At 40.3% G+C, this 22784-nt stretch overlaps 1 protein-coding gene across 1 annotated transcript in view; it reads left to right on the top strand.

Moving 5' to 3' along the window:
• Positions 1-210: 210 nt before the first annotated feature.
• The window catches only part of homer3b (homer scaffold protein 3b), a 53727-nt gene continuing 31153 nt past the window's right edge, over positions 211-22784 (top strand). The window contains exons 1-2 of the mRNA XM_085433047.1: positions 211-624; positions 4510-4555. Of these exons, the coding sequence (XP_085289173.1) occupies positions 4533-4555 (23 nt within the window). The 5' untranslated portion in view covers positions 211-624; positions 4510-4532. The remainder of the gene's footprint in view (positions 625-4509; positions 4556-22784) is intronic.

Here is a 22784-nt window from a genome sequence, read left to right as displayed (position 1 = left end):
TGATTGTTTGCTTAAGCTTTTGTCGTAAATAGCTATCGGGGCGGGGGATTTAAGGCTATAACTATGTCATTTTGACATAGTTCTTATTCTGGCATATAAATGAACAGTCGGAATAATGAGGAGTCATTTCCACGGAGCCCGTTAGATGGCACTGTGGAGACCCCGCGGTCCCACAGAAATAGTTGAATGGAATCCCAGTGTGATCTGGCACAGTGGTAGGAGGGGAGCGCAGCACACAAGTCCTGGAGGAGGTTTGAGCCAAGAGCACTGTGCTGCCCGACTTTTCATCGACATTCGTCCGTCTGTCCGAGCCGCAAAGCAGAGCCAAACGTTCGCGGTGCGTAATTACGCACGGATACGACAGTTTCGCGGTGTTCTTGGCTGTGGAAACCCCGCGGACAAAGAAGGGCAGGCGGGCTGGAGTGCAACTGACTTGAGCGGAGAGGAGTACTGTTGGAGGGGAAACTGGAGGAATCTGGAGTCGGAAGTGATTTGTCTTTTTTTTTTTTTTTCAGAAATGTAACTTACGTCCAGGGTTTTAGGAAAGGAAAAATCTTTTTGGCGAGAGGGAAATTAGGAGTGGATTTAACCTCCAAAATAACATCTAAATCCTCGGAGCATGGGGTAAGTTGTGGTTTTGTGTCTGAAATATTTTCTCTTCAAGTGTTGATTTAAAAAAAGAAAAAAAGAAAAGCTGAATGTGAACTTTGTGACGAAGTAGTTTCGTTTCTGACGACGTGGGTTTTTGATTCCGTTGGACGGCATCTTGTACAAGCTTTTGGAGCAATTCTACCGTTAGTTCACACGTGACAGTCTGCTGTTTTCTTTGTTTACATCCCGGTAGCTGCTGAGCGAGAAAGGAGTCTTTAATTTGAAACGTAGATCCCAACTTATTTTGATCAAAACTCTCATTTTTTTGACCGCTGTGCCAACGAAGATAATCGCATTACATGTAACCGTCTGGCTGTCACGCTGGCGGTTTGTTTAAAAGTAATGGTAATTTTTTATGATGACGCACACGGAGGTCATTTAAATGCTCCAACTGCTGAGACTTCCTCTATTCTGTTCCTCCTCACTGAAGAGCGAGTCTGCAGGCTGATTCTGTTGCAGGGGATCCTGGGTGGCTTTTATTGGGATGCTGTTGGTGTCATGCTGCGCTCAATCTCATTAACTCTGTCAGTGTGTTTGCGTGTGTTCAATTATACGTGCAGGTCTCCAGCTAGGCTTCAGATACACCTGAACCCTCTTCCCACTACCAGAGTCCAAGCTGTTAGCTTCCAACCTCTGGGAGACTTATATGGCGCTTTAAGATGCTCCTTAAATGAATGCAAAGCACGAGAGCATCATCTTTTATCTTTAATGTGATTTCACTGATGCGCCACGATAAGCTGGCACCCGCAGGAGGATCCGATTTCACTGCATTATTGCATTATTGTGGTTTTACATTCTATTTATTTGCAGTCTAAACTACTTAATGTAATCGTTCTCAGTGCACAGTAATGCAACAGTGCCGATATTTACCCGTTTACTGCTCAGATTAGACCCCGTTTCCTAAAACGTGTGCTCCTATACAGCTAAAATGTGATCTAAAATACATTTCAAGAACATTTATTTTCTTGCCAGCAAAATATTTGGCTTGGAAATGCCTCAGGGTCGAGCTTGAAGAGGTGTCTGGAGAGAGGAGAGGGACTTTTGGGCATATCTGCTAAAAGTGCTGCCCTGTGACCCCGGATCCAGATAGTCAGAAGAAGATGGATGGAAAATATGTGATAATGGAAAAGACTAGAAATCTGCACTGTAAGACAACTGTCATCCAGGAAACTCAGATTTGAACAGTTTTTCATTGAGCTTAATATTTTCTTTTATTTATTTGGTTGGATCCAGGGCCAAAATTGAGTTGGTCAGGTTAACATTTATGTGGCGGGGCATAGTCCGAGGACGCACCTGAGCGGCACCTTTTCTTTTTTTGTTTACAATTACCATTAAAAAAATAAATAAAGTAAACTGGCCAACAACAAGTAGCTATACATACCTGAAATTCCAGTATGAATTGTAATATTTCACTTGTGTTAGTGCAGTGATTGGAGTACTTTTACAAAGTGATTGCAAACTGCTGTAAAGCACCCACGCATTCAATTCTTAGGTTTGAAGGTTCGAGGTTTCAAAGTCATGGAAATATTTGTGGTTTCAGGGCTTTGAAACCACAAATGTTTCTTTTGCTGTCGTGTTTTCCATGTGTGAGATGGAGAGGGTGCACTGGAATGTGTTACTGTCAATAAAAGTCAGATTAGGAACTAAATACCCAACCCCAGTCAGCGTGGCATTGTGCCACAGTGTCAACGCTAAAAGCTTAAAGTAGACTGTATCCACTCTGTTGATGCCAGCGGGGAAATGGTCCTCTGACAGTAACAAACAAGCAAACATCTGCTCCGATGGCCTGTGTTTGATGCATTTTCACTGTCAGAGCTTAAGCCAGGCATCAACTCTGCTTCATCCCTCTGAGCAGCAGAGAGGCAGCAGGATTCAGTCACCTGGGCCAAATGGCAAAAAAGGAGAAAAAAAGCTAGATTTAGTCACTGGGCCACCGTGTACTCTCAAACAGGAGTCTGCAAAACTCATAATATCCAGAGACAGCCTGCAGCTCTTCTGCACACTTGACAGATGGAGCAGAGTCTTGATTAAGAGTCGCTTCAGGTCCATAAACCAAATGAATTTTCACACAGGTGCTTTCAAGCCGTGCTGCTTGTCTTGGAGTTCTTGTTCTTATCCTCTGACATGGGTAGCCTGGAAATGGATGGAGATGCAGTCTTGATATAATGAACACCTTCTAGCTTGAGGTAACAGGCTGCAGATTTAGACAGGGTGAAGTTTATGACCAGTTTCTATTAATTCAACATCAATGCTCGGCAACAGCAATACATTAAAAATGGTTCAGAAAATCTGCATTTTCGGGCAGCATTTGGAGGAGCCTAATGAATGGGTTTATTGTGTGTTAATGACACAAGAACTATGTATAAGTACTATTTTTAAATGGAGCTGTGGTCTTAAGTGTAAGTCTTTTTCTTATGTGTTTTTAAGCAGGTCTAACCTAAATGAAATTCTTTGTTTTTACCACAAACAAATTTCCCACGTGTGGGACTAATAAAGGTTATCTTATTTATGATCCTTGAAGTGTTTTGTGCAGGATATGATCATGTTCTCTTGGTACTGTTGATAAGTACAACAACCTCCCCAGTTCCAAATAATTGTAACACTTTTACTCTTCCATGGAAAATGTTAGCTCATTTTGAATTTATTGGCAGCAAAACATCTCATAAACGTTGGATCGGGGCAACAAAATGCTGAAAAAGTAAGTGTTACTGAAAGGAAACAACATTTTGCCATAATGACATTTGGCAACAGGTCTGCATTTAATGAAAAAATATGAAGACTTTTAAATGTCTCCTCATTTACAGTACATAATATAATTCAAAAATATTCAGTGTCTGGAGAAATCGCTGTGCACAAGGGACTAGGCTGAAAATCAATACAGGGCGCCTATGATCTTCTGTCCCTCATACAGCATTGCATTAAAAACAGATATGATTCTTTCATGGAAATCGCTGCATGGGTTCAGCAACACTTCCAGAAATCACTGTCTGCATGCACAAATGCAAGTTAAAGGTCTATGATGCAAAGAAGAGGCATATGTCAACATAATCCAGAAATGCTGCCATTTTCTCTGGGCAAAGCTCACTAAAAATGGATAGAGGAAAACTGGGAAAATGTTCTGTGGTCAGACAAATCAAAATTTTAAATTCTTCTGGGAAAACATGGACACTGTTCTGGATTTAAGAGGAGAAGGACTATCCGGCTTGTTATCAACACTCATCACTACATCAGTGCCTACGGAATTGGCAGCATGTGCATCTGGAAAGGCATCAAATAATGCTGAAAAGTGTACATGCAATATAATGCTCCCATCCACATGTCTTTCTCAAGGAAGGCCTTGCATATTTCATTAAGACAATACTAAACGACACACTGCATCTATTACAGCATTGCTTTATAGTAGAAGTCTGAGCTGCCTGCAGTAGAGACCAAATTTCACCAACTGAGAACAATTAGAGCATCTTGAAACCAAAAATACAAGAAAGAAGACACTTTGAGAAGTCCTGTATCAGACAAGAATGGGACAACATTCCTCCTCAGTTCCTAGACATTTACAGACTGTTGTTAAAAGAAGAGGGCATGCTACACAGTGGTAAACATGGCCCTGTCCCAACTTATTGACGTGTCGCTGCCATCAAATTCAAAATGAGCTAATATTTTTCCTGAAATAGTAAAATGTCTGTTGTGAATAAAACATGGGTTTATGAGATCTGCGGATCACGGTATTCTGCTTTCACTGACATTTTACACAATGTCCCAACCTCTTGATGTGGACCCCGTGAAGCAGTGGCTGGTAAGATCAGCAGGTTTTATGCTTCACCTTATAACTTGAACTATCTCCTTCTTGTTCTGCTGCAGAGGAGTGGTCTGCCAGCTGTAAAATGTACCCGCTACACCGAGAGAGGTACAAACACACCGCTGTCTCTGTGTTGTTGCTCTGTCTGACAGGGATGGGTGATACCTCCTACCAATTAATGCTGAGCTTTAGGTCACTGTGTGTACCTTTCACTCAGCAGAAGCTGCTTAATTACAAACGCCTGGGGTATTCAAAGCGTATAAGTTTGGTATCTATTAATATTATTTGGTTTAAAAAAAAAGTGTAAAAAGTAGCTCAGTATGAATATAGGGATGCTTGTAAAATTTAAAGTAGGGCAGCTATTAATGGAAATGTCACCATTACATCATGAAATTGTGAATTTTTACAGTTAGGTTTTTTTTTTTTGATTCTCCAAAATAAGACATCAGGTATTAATACATTGGGGATCAATTCTCCCATCCCTGCTTCATTAAATATTTATTTGCCTTTGAACAAAATCCACCCTCATCTCATCCTCCCCATCGTGTTAATCCTCTGCTCGGTATCTGTGGAAACTGTAACAAGCTGTAAGATGTGATTCGCAGAGTGGAGGTTTCATGCTTGTCGTGATGTGCAAATGTTGTCAGCATGTTGTGCTGCCCTCGCTGTCATCACCTGGTGTCCCTTTTATCACGCTGTCGTCCTGTCACACACTTTGTCGCGGCTCAGCTGTTCCATGCGCTGCTGGATTGTCTTGCAAGTGCATCGTGTTGTACGAGCTCTTGGCATGTTTTGCATGTTAAGCCTCGGTGTTTAAAATAACTACAAATGTTAAAAAAATGTTGTGGTGTAAAAATATACTGTGGATATTCTTGACTCAAGTTAAACTCATTGTTTTTTTGCTCTGTTTTTTGGGTGGGAGGGGGGGGGTTGTGTGAAACACTTTCTTTGAGCAATTTAGCGCTTGTAGCTTAAAACATGGAGTTTCACATTTAAGATAAGATAAGATAACCTTTATTAGTCCCTCGTGTGGGAAATTTGTTTTTACTGAAATATTTTTCAGCATTCCTCATTCACAGAAACCTGTTGTTGGTTGGCTGAACACAACTCTGCCCACTCAGTGAACACAGTCAGTATAAAAGGCCTCAGGCACATGAAAGCTTCACTGACAAATAATGGACTCTTAAAAGAAACAAAAGTTGAGTCCTCTCTTCTCTTCTAGGCCTTGACAATCAGTTGTATGTTTAAATCATAAAAATAATGAGGTGCTGGTGTCAGCTTCATCATTTTTTTCTTTTTAACTGTTAGTTGAGTAAAGCAAACTCTGATTTTTTTTTTTTTAGCTTGTGGGATTTTATTGTTTTAGTGTTTTGTGAAATTGAAAAAGCAGTTAGATGCAGCAGGTCTGGATTTAGCTAGCTCATGAAGACAATTTCAATACATGTATCATGCTTCTTTATCCTTTTATACAGAAATGTGGAGCCATCTACATTTGTTGTTTAAGGTGGCGATAACTGCTATAATTAATGTAAGATGGATATAGCCAGCGTACATGAATATATAGTTTGATGAGGATGGAGCTGATCAGCTAGCTACAGTGGGGCAAAAAAGTATTTAGTCAGCCACCGATTGTGCAAGTTCCCCCACTTAAAATGATGACAGAGGTCAGTAATTTGCACCAGAGGTACACTTCAACTGTGAGAGACAGAATGTGAAAAAAACATCCATGAATCCACATGGTAGGATTTGTAAAGAATTTATTGGTAAATTAGGGTGGAAAATAAGTATTTGGTCACCTCAAACAAGGAAAATCTCTGGCTCTCACAGACCTGTAACGTCTTCTGTAAGAAGCTTTTCTGTCCCCCACTCGTTACCTGTATGAATGGCACCTGTTTGAACTCATCATCTGTATAAAAGACACCTGTCCACAGCCTCAAACAGTCAGACTCCAAACTCCGCCATGGCCAAGACCAAAGAGCTTTCGAAGGACACCAGGAAAAGTATTGTAGACCTGCACCAGACTGGGAAGAGTGAATCTACAATAGGCAAGCAGCTTGGTGTGAAAAAATCAACTGTGGGAGCAATCATCAGAAAATGGAAGACATACAAGACCACTGATAATCTCCCTCGATCTGGGGCTCCACGCAAGATCTCATCCCGTGGGGTCAAAATGATCATGAGAACGGTGAGCAAAGATCCCAGAACCACACGGGGGGACCTGGTGAATGACCTGCAGAGAGCTGGGACCAAAGTAACAAAGGTCACCATCAGTAACACACTACAACGGCAGGGAATCAAATCCCGCAGTGCCAGACGTGTTCCGCTGCTGAAGCCAGTGCATGTCCAGGCCCGTCTGAAGTTTGCCAGAGAGCACATGGATGATACAGCAGAGGATTGGGAGAATGTCATGTGGTCAGATGAAACCAAAGTAGAACTTTTTGGTATAAACTCAACTCGTCGTGTTTGGAGGAAGAAGAATACTGAGTTGCATCCCAAGAACACCATACCTACTGTGAAGCATGGGGGTGGAAACATCATGCTATGGGGCTGTTTTTCTGCCAAGGGGACAGGACGACTGATCCGTGTTAAGGACAGAATGAATGGGGCCATGTATCGTGAGATTTTGAGCCAAAACCTCCTTCCATCAGTGAGAACTTTGAAGATGAAACGAGGCTGGGTCTTCCAACATGACAATGATCCAAAACACACCGCCCGGGCAACAAAGGAGTGGCTCCGTAAGAAGCATTTGAAAGTCCTGGAGTGGCCTAGCCAGTCTCCAGACCTCAACCCCATAGAAAATCTGTGGCGGGAGTTGAAAGTCCGTGTTGCTCGGCGACAGCCCCAAAACATCACTGCTCTCGAGAAGATCTGCATGGAGGAATGGGCCAAAATACCAGCTACTGTGTGTGCAAACCTGGTAAAGACCTATAGTAAACGTTTGACCTCTGTTATTGCCAACAAAGGTTATGTTACAAAGTATTGAGTTGTATTTTTGTTATTGACCAAATACTTATTTTCCACCCTGATTTACGAATAAATTCTTTACAAATCTTACCATGTGGATTCATGGATTTTTTTTTTTTTTCACATTCTGTCTCTCACAGTTGAAGTGTACCTCTGGTGCAAATTACTGACCTCTGTCATCATTTTAAGTGGGGGAACTTGCACAATCGGTGGCTGACTAAATACTTTTTTGCCCCACTAGGTCAATGCTAGCTAACTAGCTGGATTAGGAATGTGCATCCTTTTATTCACTGCAATGACATTTGTGATGCTAGATGTGCCAAGTGAAAAACAGGCTTCCAAGAAAACAGCCACTGGCTGGAAAAACTAAACAGTAGACTCTTTGGAGAAGGAGTGGCCAGTTAATTTCTCAAAATTCCGCATAAGAAGGAGTTTTTTTTTTGTTTTTTTTTTGTTCAAACACTGAATGAGTAAAGGATTGAGAAACCGAGGTAACTTCATGGTCATACAATAGTGATTTGTCAATCATAAGGGAGCCTCAGCCTGAGCCCAGCTAAAACACACCAACGTTTTATTGCCTGTTTTAATTTTGGAAAAGCAGTTGTGAAGATCCTAATCACAATTCGGTGCACACCAAAACATTCACACCAAGACCCCTTTGGAAGAGATGGTTTTGGTCTGGGTCCAAGAGAACTACAAAGCAGTTTCTTTAAGATGACTTCCATCAGCTACCAGAGCTATTTCTATTTCCATATCTGGCCAATAAGTGGACTGAATGTGACACATTTGTGGTTTGACCACAGTTTTCTTAGTTTTCTCTGTGTGGACCAGAGGAAATGAACCTGTGAAGACTTGAAATTAGCCAATGAGAAAGCTTAGTGAGAATGCAGATTTAAGGTATTTCTGAATTTGCTTCACTTTCGAGACACCCTCCATGCTACATCCATCGTATATATACAGTCTGTGGAAATAAGTGCATCAAAGCTGTTTCCTGTAGGCAACTGAAACTAGCTGTTGTCTTGCTTCCTGTCGTTATGAGAAGCTAAGCTCCTGGCTATCAGTTTCTCATCTAAAAATTGAAGCTTTTACATAAATGCGCATTAGAGGATTGGAGTTTGTTGTTGTCTGAATTCATGGTTATACAGCACAGCATGTGGCAGAGTATGATTATGATTAATGATGATTAATTACTGTGGAGTCATAGGAAAGGATTAAGATATTTCAGACCAATATAAGCTCATTTACTGTTGAAATGTTTTGTAACGTCACAGAGCAGCCTCCATGTGCATCGTACAGGGTGTCTACACTTTGAACATGTTCAGTTTACCCTCAGTATAATGATAGTAAAGTGGATTATCTGTGTCCTCGCTCTGGTCAAGGACAAAACCAGCTGCTCTGTGGGGAGAATAACCTCTTAATTGCTGTTCTTGAGACATGCATAATTGAATTAATAACCAGTCATCTTGACTCACTTCTATTCATCTTACCTCATTTTGCTGTCTTCAAAGTACATAAAAGTGAAACGATGGGGGCAAAAAATCAGCTCTTTCTTTGTGTTTCTACCTGTCTTTCATGCCCTGAATACAGAAAACACTCTGGCTTTGTGTCACCTACACAAATCGTGACAACAGTCAGCCTCCTGCAAGAGGAGCTGACCTTCACATAAGTGCAGTGCTGCTGTTTAGCAGAGCTGGAGTTCACGTTAGGGCGTTTTTCCAGTTAAAGTGAAATCAGTGAACCGTGGAGCTGCTTGATGAGTTGTTCAACTTCTTCTAATCAAAGAAAATCTAAAGTGACAACCATAAACCTCCAAAGCTTTCCTTACTTTGTGCCAGAGTTGGAAATTTGGACAGATATGGGGACTTGTTTTGCAGCTACAATATGAGCTGGTGTTTCACTTAGCTGTGCTATTTTGGTATGTAGTTGTAGCGTGTCATGTTGCCCGACATGCCAGGCACTTTCGCTGGCTCAGGAAAGGTGGACGCGGGGCTACTGGCTCTCAGAGGTCGGAGGAAGCAGACCCTTTAAAGTAGAAGTACTGTCAGAAGAACAAAGAGAAGCAAAAACATTTTCCTGTTTTGGTAATCCCGACGCTCCCAGAGGGTGCAAAGCCACAGCAGGCTGCCTGTTGTTTGTTGTCTTAATTCACAGATGGTGAACAGTGATGCTCAGTTGATGTGCTCGTTTAGAGTGAATTTAACCCTTTTCAGATGGATGCAGAAATTAGGACAAATCCATGTTTGTGGGTCAAAACCTCACTCATCAGCAGCCACTAGCATCCCCCACCTCTCTGCTGTTTTAGGACCCCTAAAGCAGAAGCATTTGGAAACACTGCTGACCCATTTTCATTTTCTGCACAGCCTGAAACTGAAACTTTAAGATACTTCTGGATCGTGTCTGATCAGTCACTACTTATCCTTCCTTTATGCACCATGCTTCTACCCCATAACTTTTTTGTGGAAGGAAAAAAAGACATCTCTGGCTTGGCTAGCAGTATTGAATTTAAAATCAAATGCAGGTGTCAGTGACCTTGTGTTGTGATAATTGTGCAGGGAAATTCTGCATTCTTTCATGACAATCCTGCCTAAATGCACAGGAGGTACACTCGGTCTACTTGAATGGTGCATTTTCAGGCAGACGGACATGAATGGTATGAATGTGAAACACTCTTCTGGAAAGAGGTCGTTTGCATCAAGATTCTATTTTAAAATGAAAATGTATTCATGTGGACATGGCCTTAGACCATCTGCAGTCTTTGCAATCACATCTCCTGCTGTAGCAAAGCTGACAGCATTTTTTTAAAATTCACACACAGTTTTTTCTTTTGAAATATTTTCTCTCCCACATGAATCAGGGTACATTTCCACAAATCGAAGGTCCATGCTCTAAAATCTGTAAAGCCACTTGAGCACATTTGGGATTTTTTTTTTTTTCAATACTGGGCTTTATAAATGAAACTGACTTGATGTTGGGCACATGGTGCTCTAATACATCAGACTGGAGAAGGTGAAGCTGTCATCTAGCTGACTGATCTGTAGACGAACTCTGACAAACACAGGGTTTTTTTAGAATCCGGTTGTTCAGTCTGACGTCACTAGCCGTGTCTGGGCCTAAACTCCGCTGCAGGTCCATATATCAAACGAGCACTATGGCATTACTGAGAGTTGAAAAACTGTCTAAAGTCTTTCATCTTTAATAAAATGATCAGCGTTCTGCTCTACCAGCGTTCTGCTCTTATTTGTTTTTGTTTCTAATGTCTCTGTAAAGCACTTTGAATCACCTTGTTGTTGAATTGTGCTATACAAATAAACTTGCCTTGCCTTGCCTACCAGGTGTAACAATTGAGTTTAACATCCAGGCATCCATGAAAACGGAATTTATGACATTTAACGGAGTTAGAAGTTAGCAGGGCGTTAGCTCGCTAGCTTCTATCTAAATACAATATAGCATGTCCTGACTGCGGGGCTCTGGAAACAAATTAAAACGTACATCTCTGTTATCACTTCCAACATAAATGAAGACAGAAAACTAAACAGCAGTGACGTTTGTAGGGTTACTGAAGTTTGGCTAGCTGGTATATAATGATGTGCTACATGACCGCTAGCGACACAGCTATGTTAGCATAATATAAACAAGCTAAATTTTTTCCACTCGATAAAAGTTAACGTGAGTGTTCTCGGTGGTCAGGAACAAATGTAATCGCATGGCAGGATGCTGTAAAAGGACCAAACTTCAGCCAGGAGAACAACTGAGATAATCCATCCACAATACGAGGTTAGTCATTCATATACTGCTGCATGGGCTGGGCTGTAGTTACATCCTAAGGTTTTAAAAACTGAGCTTAAATAAATAATTAGCGGTAATAAAAGCCGAGGGAGGTCAACAGTGATCACTGACTGTTTTAGGAGCTTTTTGAGATTAAATAGAAGAAAATACAAAACATTAAACATGTTAACAACACAAAAGCCATATTAAACACAGACTACTTTAGGCCCGGAAGTAGGATTCGTCACGTCATCACTTAACAACCGGATAGGTAAAGTAGACTTGACTATAAAACTGGGTTCATTTATATTCTGATTATAGGAAAACTACTCTCACAGGACACTGTTAGGTACACATGTTTTTGTTTTTTTTTTGTTTTTTTTTTGTTTTTTTTTTTTTTTGTTTTTTTATAAATGTAGGTATATATAGGTACACATGTTGAATGGCTCATTAATTCAACTGTCTATCCAGCCAGTCACATGGTAGCAACTCGGTGCATAAATGCACATAGACCTGCTGAAGTTCAAACCAAACAAAAGGATGATGATTTAAGTGACTTTGAATGTGACATATTTGTTTTTTCCAGACAGGCATGTCTGAGTATTTCAGATGTGCTGGGATTTTCCCACACCAGATTTTAGAGGATGGTCTGAAAAAGGGTAGAAATATCAAAGGAGTGTTAGGAATGTAACTGTAACCACTGTAACAAAATGTATCAAACCTCTGCAGCAGCAGAAGACCACGTCAGCTAAGGACAGGAAACTGAGGCTACAGTGCACATGGGCTCATCAAAAACACTTAAAAAAAGACTGGATAACATAAGACTAGAAAAACTTGAGTTTAGTTTGAGTTTTCTACTGTGGCAGATAATAGAGTCAGAGTTTGGTGTAAATAACATGAAATTATGGATCCATCCTGCCTTGCTTCAGTGGTTCAGGCTGGTGATGTTTTGGTGTGGCATCATTTAGCCATCACAGCCTACCAGAGTATCATTGCTGACCATGTTCATCGTTTTCTGACCACGCTGTATCCATCTTCTGATGGCTGCTTCCAGATCTCAATCCAATAGAGTGCCTTTGGGATTGCGTGGATAGATTCATATCATGAATGTGCAGCCAACAAACCTTCGACTCTGTGATGCTGTCATGTCAACATGGGGTAAAACCTTTGAGGAATATAATCTATATTACAAAAAATGCAGGCAATCTTCAAAGCAAAATGAGGTTCAACACCATGAATGTGTACCCATTGAAGTGGCCAATGAGTGTACACCGCTGTTAGGGAAAATGTTCTAAAACACTTCTTCAGCAAAGACTCAGAGAAGAGAAACACACAGAACTTCTTGCTAGCAAGGGCAGCCTCCAGACTGAGACTCGCGCTTAGAAACTGCCCTGGTCTTTATTTATACTTCAGTGTGTGTGTGTGCGCGCGCGCGTGTGTGTGTGCGCGCGTGTGTGTCCTGCTGATCAAAGGGTCATAAAAGGCACATCCTTGGTCAGGAAGAGGGTAGACCTCCCTCACCCTAGATAACATTGGTGAGGAAGTCAAGCAGTTAAAGCACTTAGACTAAAACAGACGTAACTACGTTAATCCTACCATAAAACAATAAAACCAGGTACAAGCTCTCTCGTTCTCCCAGGACGTGGGGGTGCATTCCTGAGGTGCACGCCAAGCCTGCAGCCTGCTAGAGATCACACACAATTAATTATATGCCTCTAAGTATACATGGTTGAATATTTCCTAATACAAATAACTACATGCAGTATTCTACCATATGCAAACTTATATCACTAAAAGATTATACTGACTACTAAATACAATTTTCCATTAACAACCGCATTCCAAATTATTATGCAAATTGTGTTTAAATTTCATAAAGATTAAATAAGTTGTTTTTCAATTAAACCCATGGATGGAATTGTGTCTCAGGACTCTTTGTATCACTGAAATCAATCTCAGACACCTATGATCAATATTTGCCAGGCGAGCCCGATTAAAGGGAAAAACTACTAAAGAAGGATGTTCCACATTATTAAGCAGACCACCATTTTCAAGCAATATAGGAAGGAAAAAGTATCTCTCCTGCTGAAAAGCGTGAAATAGTTTAATGCCTTGGACACGTAATGAAAACCTTAAATATTTCACGAAAATTTAAGCGTGATAACCATAATGTTAATTTGTGGCTGACTCAGAGCACACATGGGTTTGTGCAGATAAAGGCACAATGATGAAGGTTTCTGCCAGACAAATACATCAGCAAACAAAGCAGCAAACAAATATTTGAAGCTGCTGGTGCCTCTGGAGCCCTGCGAACAACAAGGTGTAGGATCCTCCAGAGACTTGCAGTTGTGCATAAACCTTCTATACGGCCACCCCTAACCAATGCTCACAAGAAGAAACGGCTGCAGTGGGCCCAGAACGACATGAAGGCTAATTTTCAAACAGTCTTGGTCAATGATGAGTGCAGTGCAACCCTGGATGGTCCAGATGGATGCAGTGGTGGATAGTTGGTGGACGGCCACCATGTCCCAACAAGGCTGCGTCGTCAGCAAGGAGGTGGTGGAGTCATGTTTTGAGCCGGAATCATGGGGAGAAAGCTGGTCGGCCCCTTTAGGGTCCCTGAAGGTGTGAAAATGACCTCTGCAAAGTATGTGTAGTTTCTGACCAACCACTTTCTTCCATGGTAGAAAGAGAACTGTGCCTTCTGCAACACAACCATCTTCATGCAAGACAATGCATCATCTCATGCTACAAGGAACACCTCTACATCATTGGCTGCTATCGGCATAAAAGAAGAGGAACTCATGGTGTGGTCCCCATTCTTCCCTGACTTAAATCCTATTGGGAACCTTTGGAGCATCCTCAAGCAAAAAACTATGAGGGTGGGAGGCAGTTCACATCCAAACAACAGCTCTGGGAGGCTATTCTGACATCCTGCAAAGACATTCAAGTAGAAACTTTCCAAAAGCTTACAAGTTCCATGGATGCAAGAATTGTAAAACTGCTATCAAATAAGGGCTCCTATGTTAATATGTAACTTGAACTGTTAAGATGTTTTTGATTGAAATAGCTTTTGATTTCAGTGAAATTGATCTACAGGGTGGGCCATTTATATGGATACACCGTAATAAAATGGGAATGGTTGGTGATATTAAAGTCCTGTTTGTGGCACATTAGTATATGTGAGGGGGCAAACTCCTCAAGATGGGTGGTGACCATGGTGGCCATTTGGAAGTTGGTCATCTTGGATACAACTTTTGTTTTTTCAATAGGAAGAGGGCCATGTGACACATCAGACTTATTGGTAATGTCACAAGAAAAACAATGGTGTGCTTGGTTTCAACGTAACTTTATTCTTTCATGAGTTATTTACAAGTTTCTGACCACGTATAAAATGTGTTCAATGTGCTGCCCATTGTGTTGAATTGTCAATGCAACCCTCTTCTCCCACTGTTCACACACTGATAGCAACACCGCAGGAGAAATGCCAGCACAGGCATCCAGTATCCGTAGTTTCAGGTGCTGCACATCTCGTATCTTCACACCATAGACAATTGCCTTCAGATGACCCCAAAGATAAAAGTCTAAGGGGGTCAGATCGGGAGGCCTTGGGGGCCATTCAACTGGTCCACGACGACCAATCCACTTTCCAGGAAACTGTTCATCTAGGAATGCTCGGACCTGGCACCCATAATGTGGTGGTGCACCATCTTGCTGGAAAAACTCAGGGAACGTGCCAGCTTCAGTGCATAGAGAGGGAAACACATCATCATGTAGCAATTTCAAATATCCAGTGGCCTTGAGGTTTCCATTGATGAAGAATGGACCCACTATCGTTGTACCCCATATACCACACCAAACCATCACTTTTGTTGTTCCAACAGTCTTGGAGTGATCCATCCAATGTGGGTTAGTGTCAGACCAATAGCGGTGGTTTTGTTTGTTAACTTCACCATTCACATAAAAGTTTTCCTCATCACTGAACACAATCTTCTGCGTGAACTGAGGGTCCTGTTCCAATTTTTGTTTTGCCCGTTCTGCAAATTCTGTGCGCCGATCTGGGTTATCCTCGTTGAGATGCTGTAGTAGCTGGAGTTTGTTAGGGTGCCATTTGTGAGTAGCTAATATCCGCCGAAGGGATGTTCGACTAAGTCCACTCTCCAGTGACATGCGGCGAGTGCTACGCTGTGGGCTCTTGCTGAATGAAGCTAGGACAGCCACTGATGTTTCTTCATTAGTAACAGTTTTCTTGCGTCCACATTTTGGCAAATCCAACACTGAACCAGTTTCACGAAACTTGGCAAGCAGTTTGCTAACTGTAGCATGGGAGATGGGTGGTCTCGTTGGGTGTTTTGCATTGAAATCTGCTGCAATGACCCGGTTACTGCGTTCACCAGATATCAACACGATTTCAATCCGCTCCTCACGTGTTAACTTCTTCGACATGTCAATGGCTGTGAACAAAGAGAAACTTGTAAATAACTCATGAAAGAATAAAGTTACATTGAAACCAAGCAGACCATTGTTTTTCTTGTGACATTACCAATAAGTTTGATGTGTCACATGGCCCTCTTCCTATTTGGAAAAACAAAAGTTGTATCCAAGATGGCCGACTTCTAAATGGCCACCATGGTCACCACCCATCTTGAGGAGTTTGCCCCCTCACGTATACTAATGTGCCACAAACAGGACTTTAATATCACCAACCATTCCCATGTTATTACGGTTTATCCATATAAATGGCCCACCCTGTACTAATGCTGCAAATTCAACAAATGACCATTTTCAATTCTCTACAACCTATAAAATCTTTTGAAACTCTGTGTGCGTAATAAATTGGAACAGTACTTTTTAAGTTTTTTATTTTTGAAAAACATACTGTTTTCATTGGGAGTTTTGTTCAGTAACATTTGAATTATGCTCTATTGGTTGATGACTCGAAAATTATGCTGACTGTCATTTGAATCGACTATTTAGGAAAAACAGAGAAAAAATATCATTTACATAATAATTTGGATTATTACTTACATAATTTGGATGTAAGTAATAATTTTCCATGAATGATTGATACAGCACTCTGTGTGGTGCAATGAATGAAACTGTACTTCTGTCTTTTTTTTTTCTTGCTGAGTTAGCACAAGAGGGAAACGGCTACTCACAGCGGTCGTTAGTATTCATAACAAACTTTCTCTTCCTCTTAGGAGTGAATATGTCTTTAAAAGCTTCCCATAGTCATAAATTATATTCTCCTTTCTTAAAACTTTGCCACCTTGGCTGGGGTAAATGTTACTAAAACATAATTTTTCTTCTTTGAGAAACGTTCGGCATTAACAGGGCTTCTACAGATCTCACAGTCGCTGCCATCACAGACTCTCGCTTGTAAACTGTTTGCATGACGGTCCATGCTTCTGTGTTAATGTAGTTCGTTTTTCAGCTGTTTACAGCAAGGAGTGTTTGTTCTACACAATGTGTAAATGCTCCTTTTTTGACCCTTTCTTAACCTCCTGTTCTTCTCCGCCTCTACTGGACCTCCTGCAAGCTTTCTCCTCTTTTCCTTTTCAGATTTGAACACTGGCTTTTAAGCACAACCAATACGATTTCTGGCAGTGACTTCATCAGCTTTCCACTTCCCTCAGGCTATTTACAGCCCCTACAGCTTAAAGGCTTCATTATTGCCAGTTAGAGGAGTATTTTCTCAATGGGCAACTGGTCATGTTTGACTGCAGGGCCAAACAGGAGGGTGCAGCTCCTGTTTAACAGATCAGGGTACAGAATGGGTACTGAGGTTAAGAAGAGAGATGGAGAAAGCAGCGAGAGAGGATTAGAAAGTGATGACTTGGGGTGAAGCTCACACAGCAAAGCCACTGTGTGTGTGTGTGTGTGTGTGTGTGTGTGTGTGTGTGTGTGTGTGTGTGTGTGTGTGTGTGTGTGTGTGTGTGTGTGGCAGATCAAGACTGAATAAGAAATTCTTTTTAAAAAGTCTAAGCTAAAGTCCACAGTTATAAGTTTATGCACAGAGAAGATATCAGGATGAAAGTATTTCAATGTTTCTAGCATGATATACACTAAGTTTACCAAGTGCACGAAGGACCTCTGGTTGACTTTATGCAAACTTTGCTGAACTATTTAGACTTGCTGATGGGAAAAATCCATACTAAAGAACAATCTTTGACATTAACAGTGCAGTTTAAAATGTCACATCACGGCTAGATCACATTTATTTATATCCAATATAGTGGAATATTTCATAGTTAAATATTTTACATTTTGAACTGACACTACTTGTTAACAAAGCTTCCTTACCTACAGTGCAATACAAGAATCTTAAGCTACCCATCATTTCTTTACATTTTGCTTCCATGACCTGCTGGTAATTTTTTGAAGTGCTCTTGAGTAGCAGTCGGCTTTCTTGAGGTCTTTTCTTTAAACATTGGCTGCTTTTTTTTAAAAATTGAGGAAACTGGACAAGTAGAAGGCCTAAAAAACAAAACTTCAGTGGAAAAGTAGCTGAAATATTCATAAGAAATAGGAAGTGTAGCAAAGACCTAATCATTCAGTTGATCCATCATCAGAAGTGGGCTCAGTGGAAGGGCGGCTGTCAAGAAACAGCTGAGATATGGAAAACTACAGAAGAAGTTTGTTTGTTTTTACAGAAGCATATATAAATATCTCAGTTTCAACATTTGGCATTATGTTAATCTCATCTCTGCATTATCTTGTCATTTACATTTTACGTATCTCAAGGAGCAACCATCTCCTCATCTTTATTATATGAAACAATCTGCCAACAGCTTTCAGTTGGGCGACTCTAATCTAATGTTTATGGCAGACAATAATATTTATATTCTCACCGTCAAAAGATAAAATCCTGCTCAAAACATCAGATATGGATCAAGAAAATTAACAGCACCATGAAAGTACTTAATTAGACTCAATAAAAACGAATTATCTGGCTCCATAATGGATACTCGGGATGTTAAATGCAATAAACCAATAAGCCAAAATAAATAAGAATTAACATCAAAGCAAAGCAGCTTCTGTTGGGATTTCCCTTCTATCATATTTTCATCTTAATGAGAAATGATGAGTGACTGCTTGTCAGCTCACAGCCGTCACAGCAGATCACACACAAATTAATGTCGAGTCGTTCATTTGGCCCGCCTTGACTCCGCTCCGTGAAAAGCCTGTCAAGCTAATCAGCTCAGACAGAATGCGTCACGTTGAAGTTTGATGATATGAGCAGATTAAAACAGGATTAAATTCCTCCTGAGGTGAATGAGCAAAAACACCGCACGGCAGCTTGGCAGTCAGGGAAGCCTCGTCTGAACTAATGTAGTGTAGTAAAGAGCCTCACACCCTCACAAAACACATGTCTGCATGTCTGCATGTGCTGTACCGACTTGTACTCTGCACAGTTTACATGAATCATTAGACGTGGACAACTTTTGTGAAAGTCAAGTAAACACATGCTGATTGGGCCTATTTTAACATCCTCTTTTCTTGCTGATGCTTATGTTATATTTATTGTCAGTCTTCCAGGTGCATTACACCTTTTGTTAAATATCAAAACCACTGTTTAGTCAGTCTTTATGTCTGTAAAGCATCTTAAGCCCAAATTATACTTTCGAGGGTTTTTCATGTCCTTACAAACTCCAAAGTCCACAGCAAGATGTATTGATTCTCCTGCAGGGAAAACAGATTCTGAAACACATGAAACCTTTATTTTAAGTTGACCACTATTCTTCAATGACTTCATCAATGACATCACTATGTAAAACATTTACACAAGGCTATCGAGCTGTAAAATTGCCATGCCCTTGAAATAAGAGCAGTTGCCTTGCAGCTTCTCTGGCTAAAATGTCTCAACCGCAGGCAAAGCGTATTAAATGTTCTGCTGCTGCCTGCCAGAGTAAACACAAGAGTCCTCATGCACTCCTTTAGTGCTGAGGAACAATCAGGAATTGTGCAATATTTTAAGACCCATGAAGGCAAGAAGAAAAGGACTGCAATTTTAAAGACATTTCTGGCTCCACGGTGGAATATAATGGGCACTCTCTGTGCTTAAGCTCTACTTCACTGCATTTTCTAAAATTCAGCCGAGTAATCGTGCTGACAAACAAAGGAAACTGAAAACATAAAAAGCTCTCCTAGGGCTTGAGGCTTCACCCCAGTTTAGCAGAGGAACAAATGGTCATGGGGCAAGTCATTTTTGAAGTGGCAATGTCCTTGGATGAAAAATTGTGTTTGGGGTAATGTATGAAGGTCTGCAGTAGCGTTGCCTTGACCTAGATCAGATTCTGGTTCAAATGTGGGGCTGCATTTCAAGGTTTGGTTCCAGGGGTGCCTCCAGAATTTATTCATGGGGTGGCCATATGGGGGCCACTAAAAATATTGGTGTGACAAACCAAAAAAATGGTGTTTGCTGTATTATCATGCTGTTGTCAAATAAAGGTTATTTGAAATATGGCAAAAAGAGAGAAAGAAAAGAATATATGCCCACTTAATTTCCTGCTATTAAATTTGATATCACCAAAAATGGTACTGGGGGGCCAGTACGTTTGGTTCAGAGGGATGCTTATGAAATAACCTTCATTTCCTGTATGCATCTCTATTTATGCCGGCAATAGAATGCCAAAAAGTAAATAAATAAGAAAATTAAGTATGTAAGACCTCAAATTTATGTGTGTTACATACATCAAAAAATGAGCTTCCCACAGTTTAACAGATTAACTGGCAATTCAACACTGGCCATAGGCGTGAATGAGTGTGAGTGGATGAATGATGGATGGATGGCACACTGTTCATCATATTTCATACAATATAATATAGTTTTGTTCTTTGTGTGAATTAGAGTTGGGCTGTGAAATATAGATGCTTAAAAATATATTTAAGCACAAATAAATTCATGTATATAATTATTGTTCCCTCTGTTGCTTTAATTCGAGAAGCATGCTGATCCAATGTCTAAATACTGTCTAAATAAATGTATACTTCAATAAAAGATTCTAAAGCAGTCATCAGAAGCTATTCAAATCTGCTGAATCTGAAGCACTTTGTGATGAGTGCAGATTTTCATGTCAGATCATGTTTTTATTGTACAGTGAAATTTTCATATGGCACTAAAATGCAAATACAAATCAAAAAACAAACCCTTTGTACGATTTTTGTTTGTGACTATTAGAAGTGGATAGAAGGATACGGACAAAATAATACAAAAAAAAAAATAAGACTATAAAATAAAATCGTAAGTCAACAGCAAGAAAAGAAATCCTACATTACTGACTCTGCTCTGAAAATAGTCTTTAGCATTCAGCCTTCTGCTGTATTTTACACTCTGTGAATGCATTTTACGATGCACACGTAAAACTTTTCACAAAACACTAAACACAAATGTTATCCACAAATCGCACGTAGTTGTTTTGCACACCATCTTATTCCACTGAGAATTTTACAGTTTAACTAAATCCACTATAATGCACGTCTGCTTAATGTAATGTGTGCACACTGTCATTACCACACGATGTGGACATAAACTAGTGGGTTTTAGTCTATGAGGCATGTACCCACTGGTGAACTGAATATATATCATTCATGAAGGGGGAAAAAAACAAAGAATCTGCAGATCCTACTGTACTACTAAGATTTTATTTGGCATGTGTGTGTAAATAATGGATGAGCAATAGCTTCTGAGAAATAGCTTTGGTAACTTGCATTATTTAATGATATGCTAGGCAATGTGTTTGGGTTATCTATCCTACTTAGCTGTGCAGAGCTGTTAGTGGCCGATGAAAGCTGTAATGTTCACGTAAAGAGTGAAGTGGACAGTACTTTGGTTTGTTTAGTTAGTGTAATCAAACAAAACTAACCAAATGAACTAAAAATATTTATCCATTTAGTCTTGTGATATAAATAATTTCACCTTTTGATGCTAACCATACCCAACACGTCTTTAAAAATGAATAAAAATGCCATATTGGCAAAAATGTGACATTTTTATGAAGTTATTAGATATCATTAACAAAAGGTCTGACAATGAGCTGCAAAAAGTTCATGAAGAGACATTTAGGTCTATAAAGATTTTTTTTCTTTCTTTTTTTTGTAGTTTTGCTTCTACACCACCACACTGGATTTCAAATCAAACAATCCAGATGTGATTAAAGTGCAGACTTTCAACTGCAATTGAAGTGGTTTTAGAAACAAAACAAAACAGTCCTGCATGATTGGACAAACTAATATCATTTTAAATATAAGGATTAATTTTAATACTCAGATTAAAATCCTTTTGCAGGCTAGCACTCATGGACATCATCAAATACTGTTTCCTCCCCTGAGTTGCTTTGCTGGAGCTTTCACCGCAGCTGCCTTCAGTTGTGGGTCTCTCTGCTTTGAGTTTTGTATTTTAATAACTAAAAAGCTGCTCTTTTGGGGTGCATTCAGGTGACTGATGTGCACATTGAAGAATATCCCATTATCCATTTGCACTGTGATGAGCAGTTGACAGCAGCTGACTCAATGTGAGCAGAGAGTACGGCCATGTACACTCCAGAATTAATCCTGCTACTTCTGTCAGCAGCCCTCAATAAACACTAAGGACTTTTCCCACTGGCAGCCCTACATGCCCATGCCATAATGCTACCTCCACCGTGTTTGACAATGAATGCCTATGCATGTTGTTGTAAACGTTTTGTATTTCCATTCATGAAGGCTCCTCTGCCGCCTGCTCGGACTGTAGACCTTGACAATGATGCACCTACCTCCTTAATAGTGCTCTTATGAATTTGTTTTTCTTAACCAGGGAAATTCTGCCACTTTAGTTACCGTATTTTTCGAACCATGAGGCGCACCTGGATGTTAAACTTACTTGTTACACCTGGTAAAGCAGCAAAGCTGATCATTTTATTAAAGATGGAAGAACTTAGACAGTTGTAACTCTCAGTGATGCTGCAGCGTTTGTTTGACTTTGGGGCCTGAAGCAGACCGAGTTTTGGCCCCAGAGGCTCCTGACTACGGTAGCCATAATGCTTAGACAATCCATCAAGCGTAGCTTATCAAAGTCGTACTAAAACATTTTTTGACAGATTTTTGAGCGCCGTGTACCACATAAAATCCGTTTGAGGTCCGTAAGCACAACCAGAATTCATACATAAGGTGCACTGTCGATTTTTGAGAAAATTAAAGGATTTTAAGTTCCCCTTATAGTGTGGAAATACGGTATCTTCTGTGGTCTTTCACTCCAGCCTAGAATTCTGTTTAAGAATGATGCAGATTATTGATTCGGCCACACCTTGTATTTTATTTAATTTCTCTCTCTGACTTGAGTTAATTGGGGTTTTCAGAATAATGATGTTCTTCCTCAACTCCCAAATGAACTGAACTTTGGGGCAGCTGTTGCAAAGCTTGAACTTACACAGCACTGGTGATAATTACAGCTATTTTTAAGACTCTTAATTTAGTTCACTTCAGTTTATTGTCAGTACACAAGCAGAGCTAGTGCAACGCAATTTTCATGCAACACATATAAGAACAGAAACGTACAAATCCCTTTATAACTTATTATCAATACTCAGTAACAAAAAAAATTACTACTGAAATATTTGTCGTAGAACTG

This window comes from Copadichromis virginalis, linkage group LG15 (genome assembly GCF_057382275.1).
Source record: "Copadichromis virginalis isolate Kocher_CV1m ecotype Utaka linkage group LG15, C_Virginalis_male_GT1.1, whole genome shotgun sequence".
In the NCBI taxonomy this organism is placed as follows: Eukaryota; Metazoa; Chordata; class Actinopteri; order Cichliformes; family Cichlidae; genus Copadichromis; species Copadichromis virginalis.
Note: the sequence above shows the minus strand (reverse complement) of the source record. Positions and strands in the feature narration are given on the sequence as shown.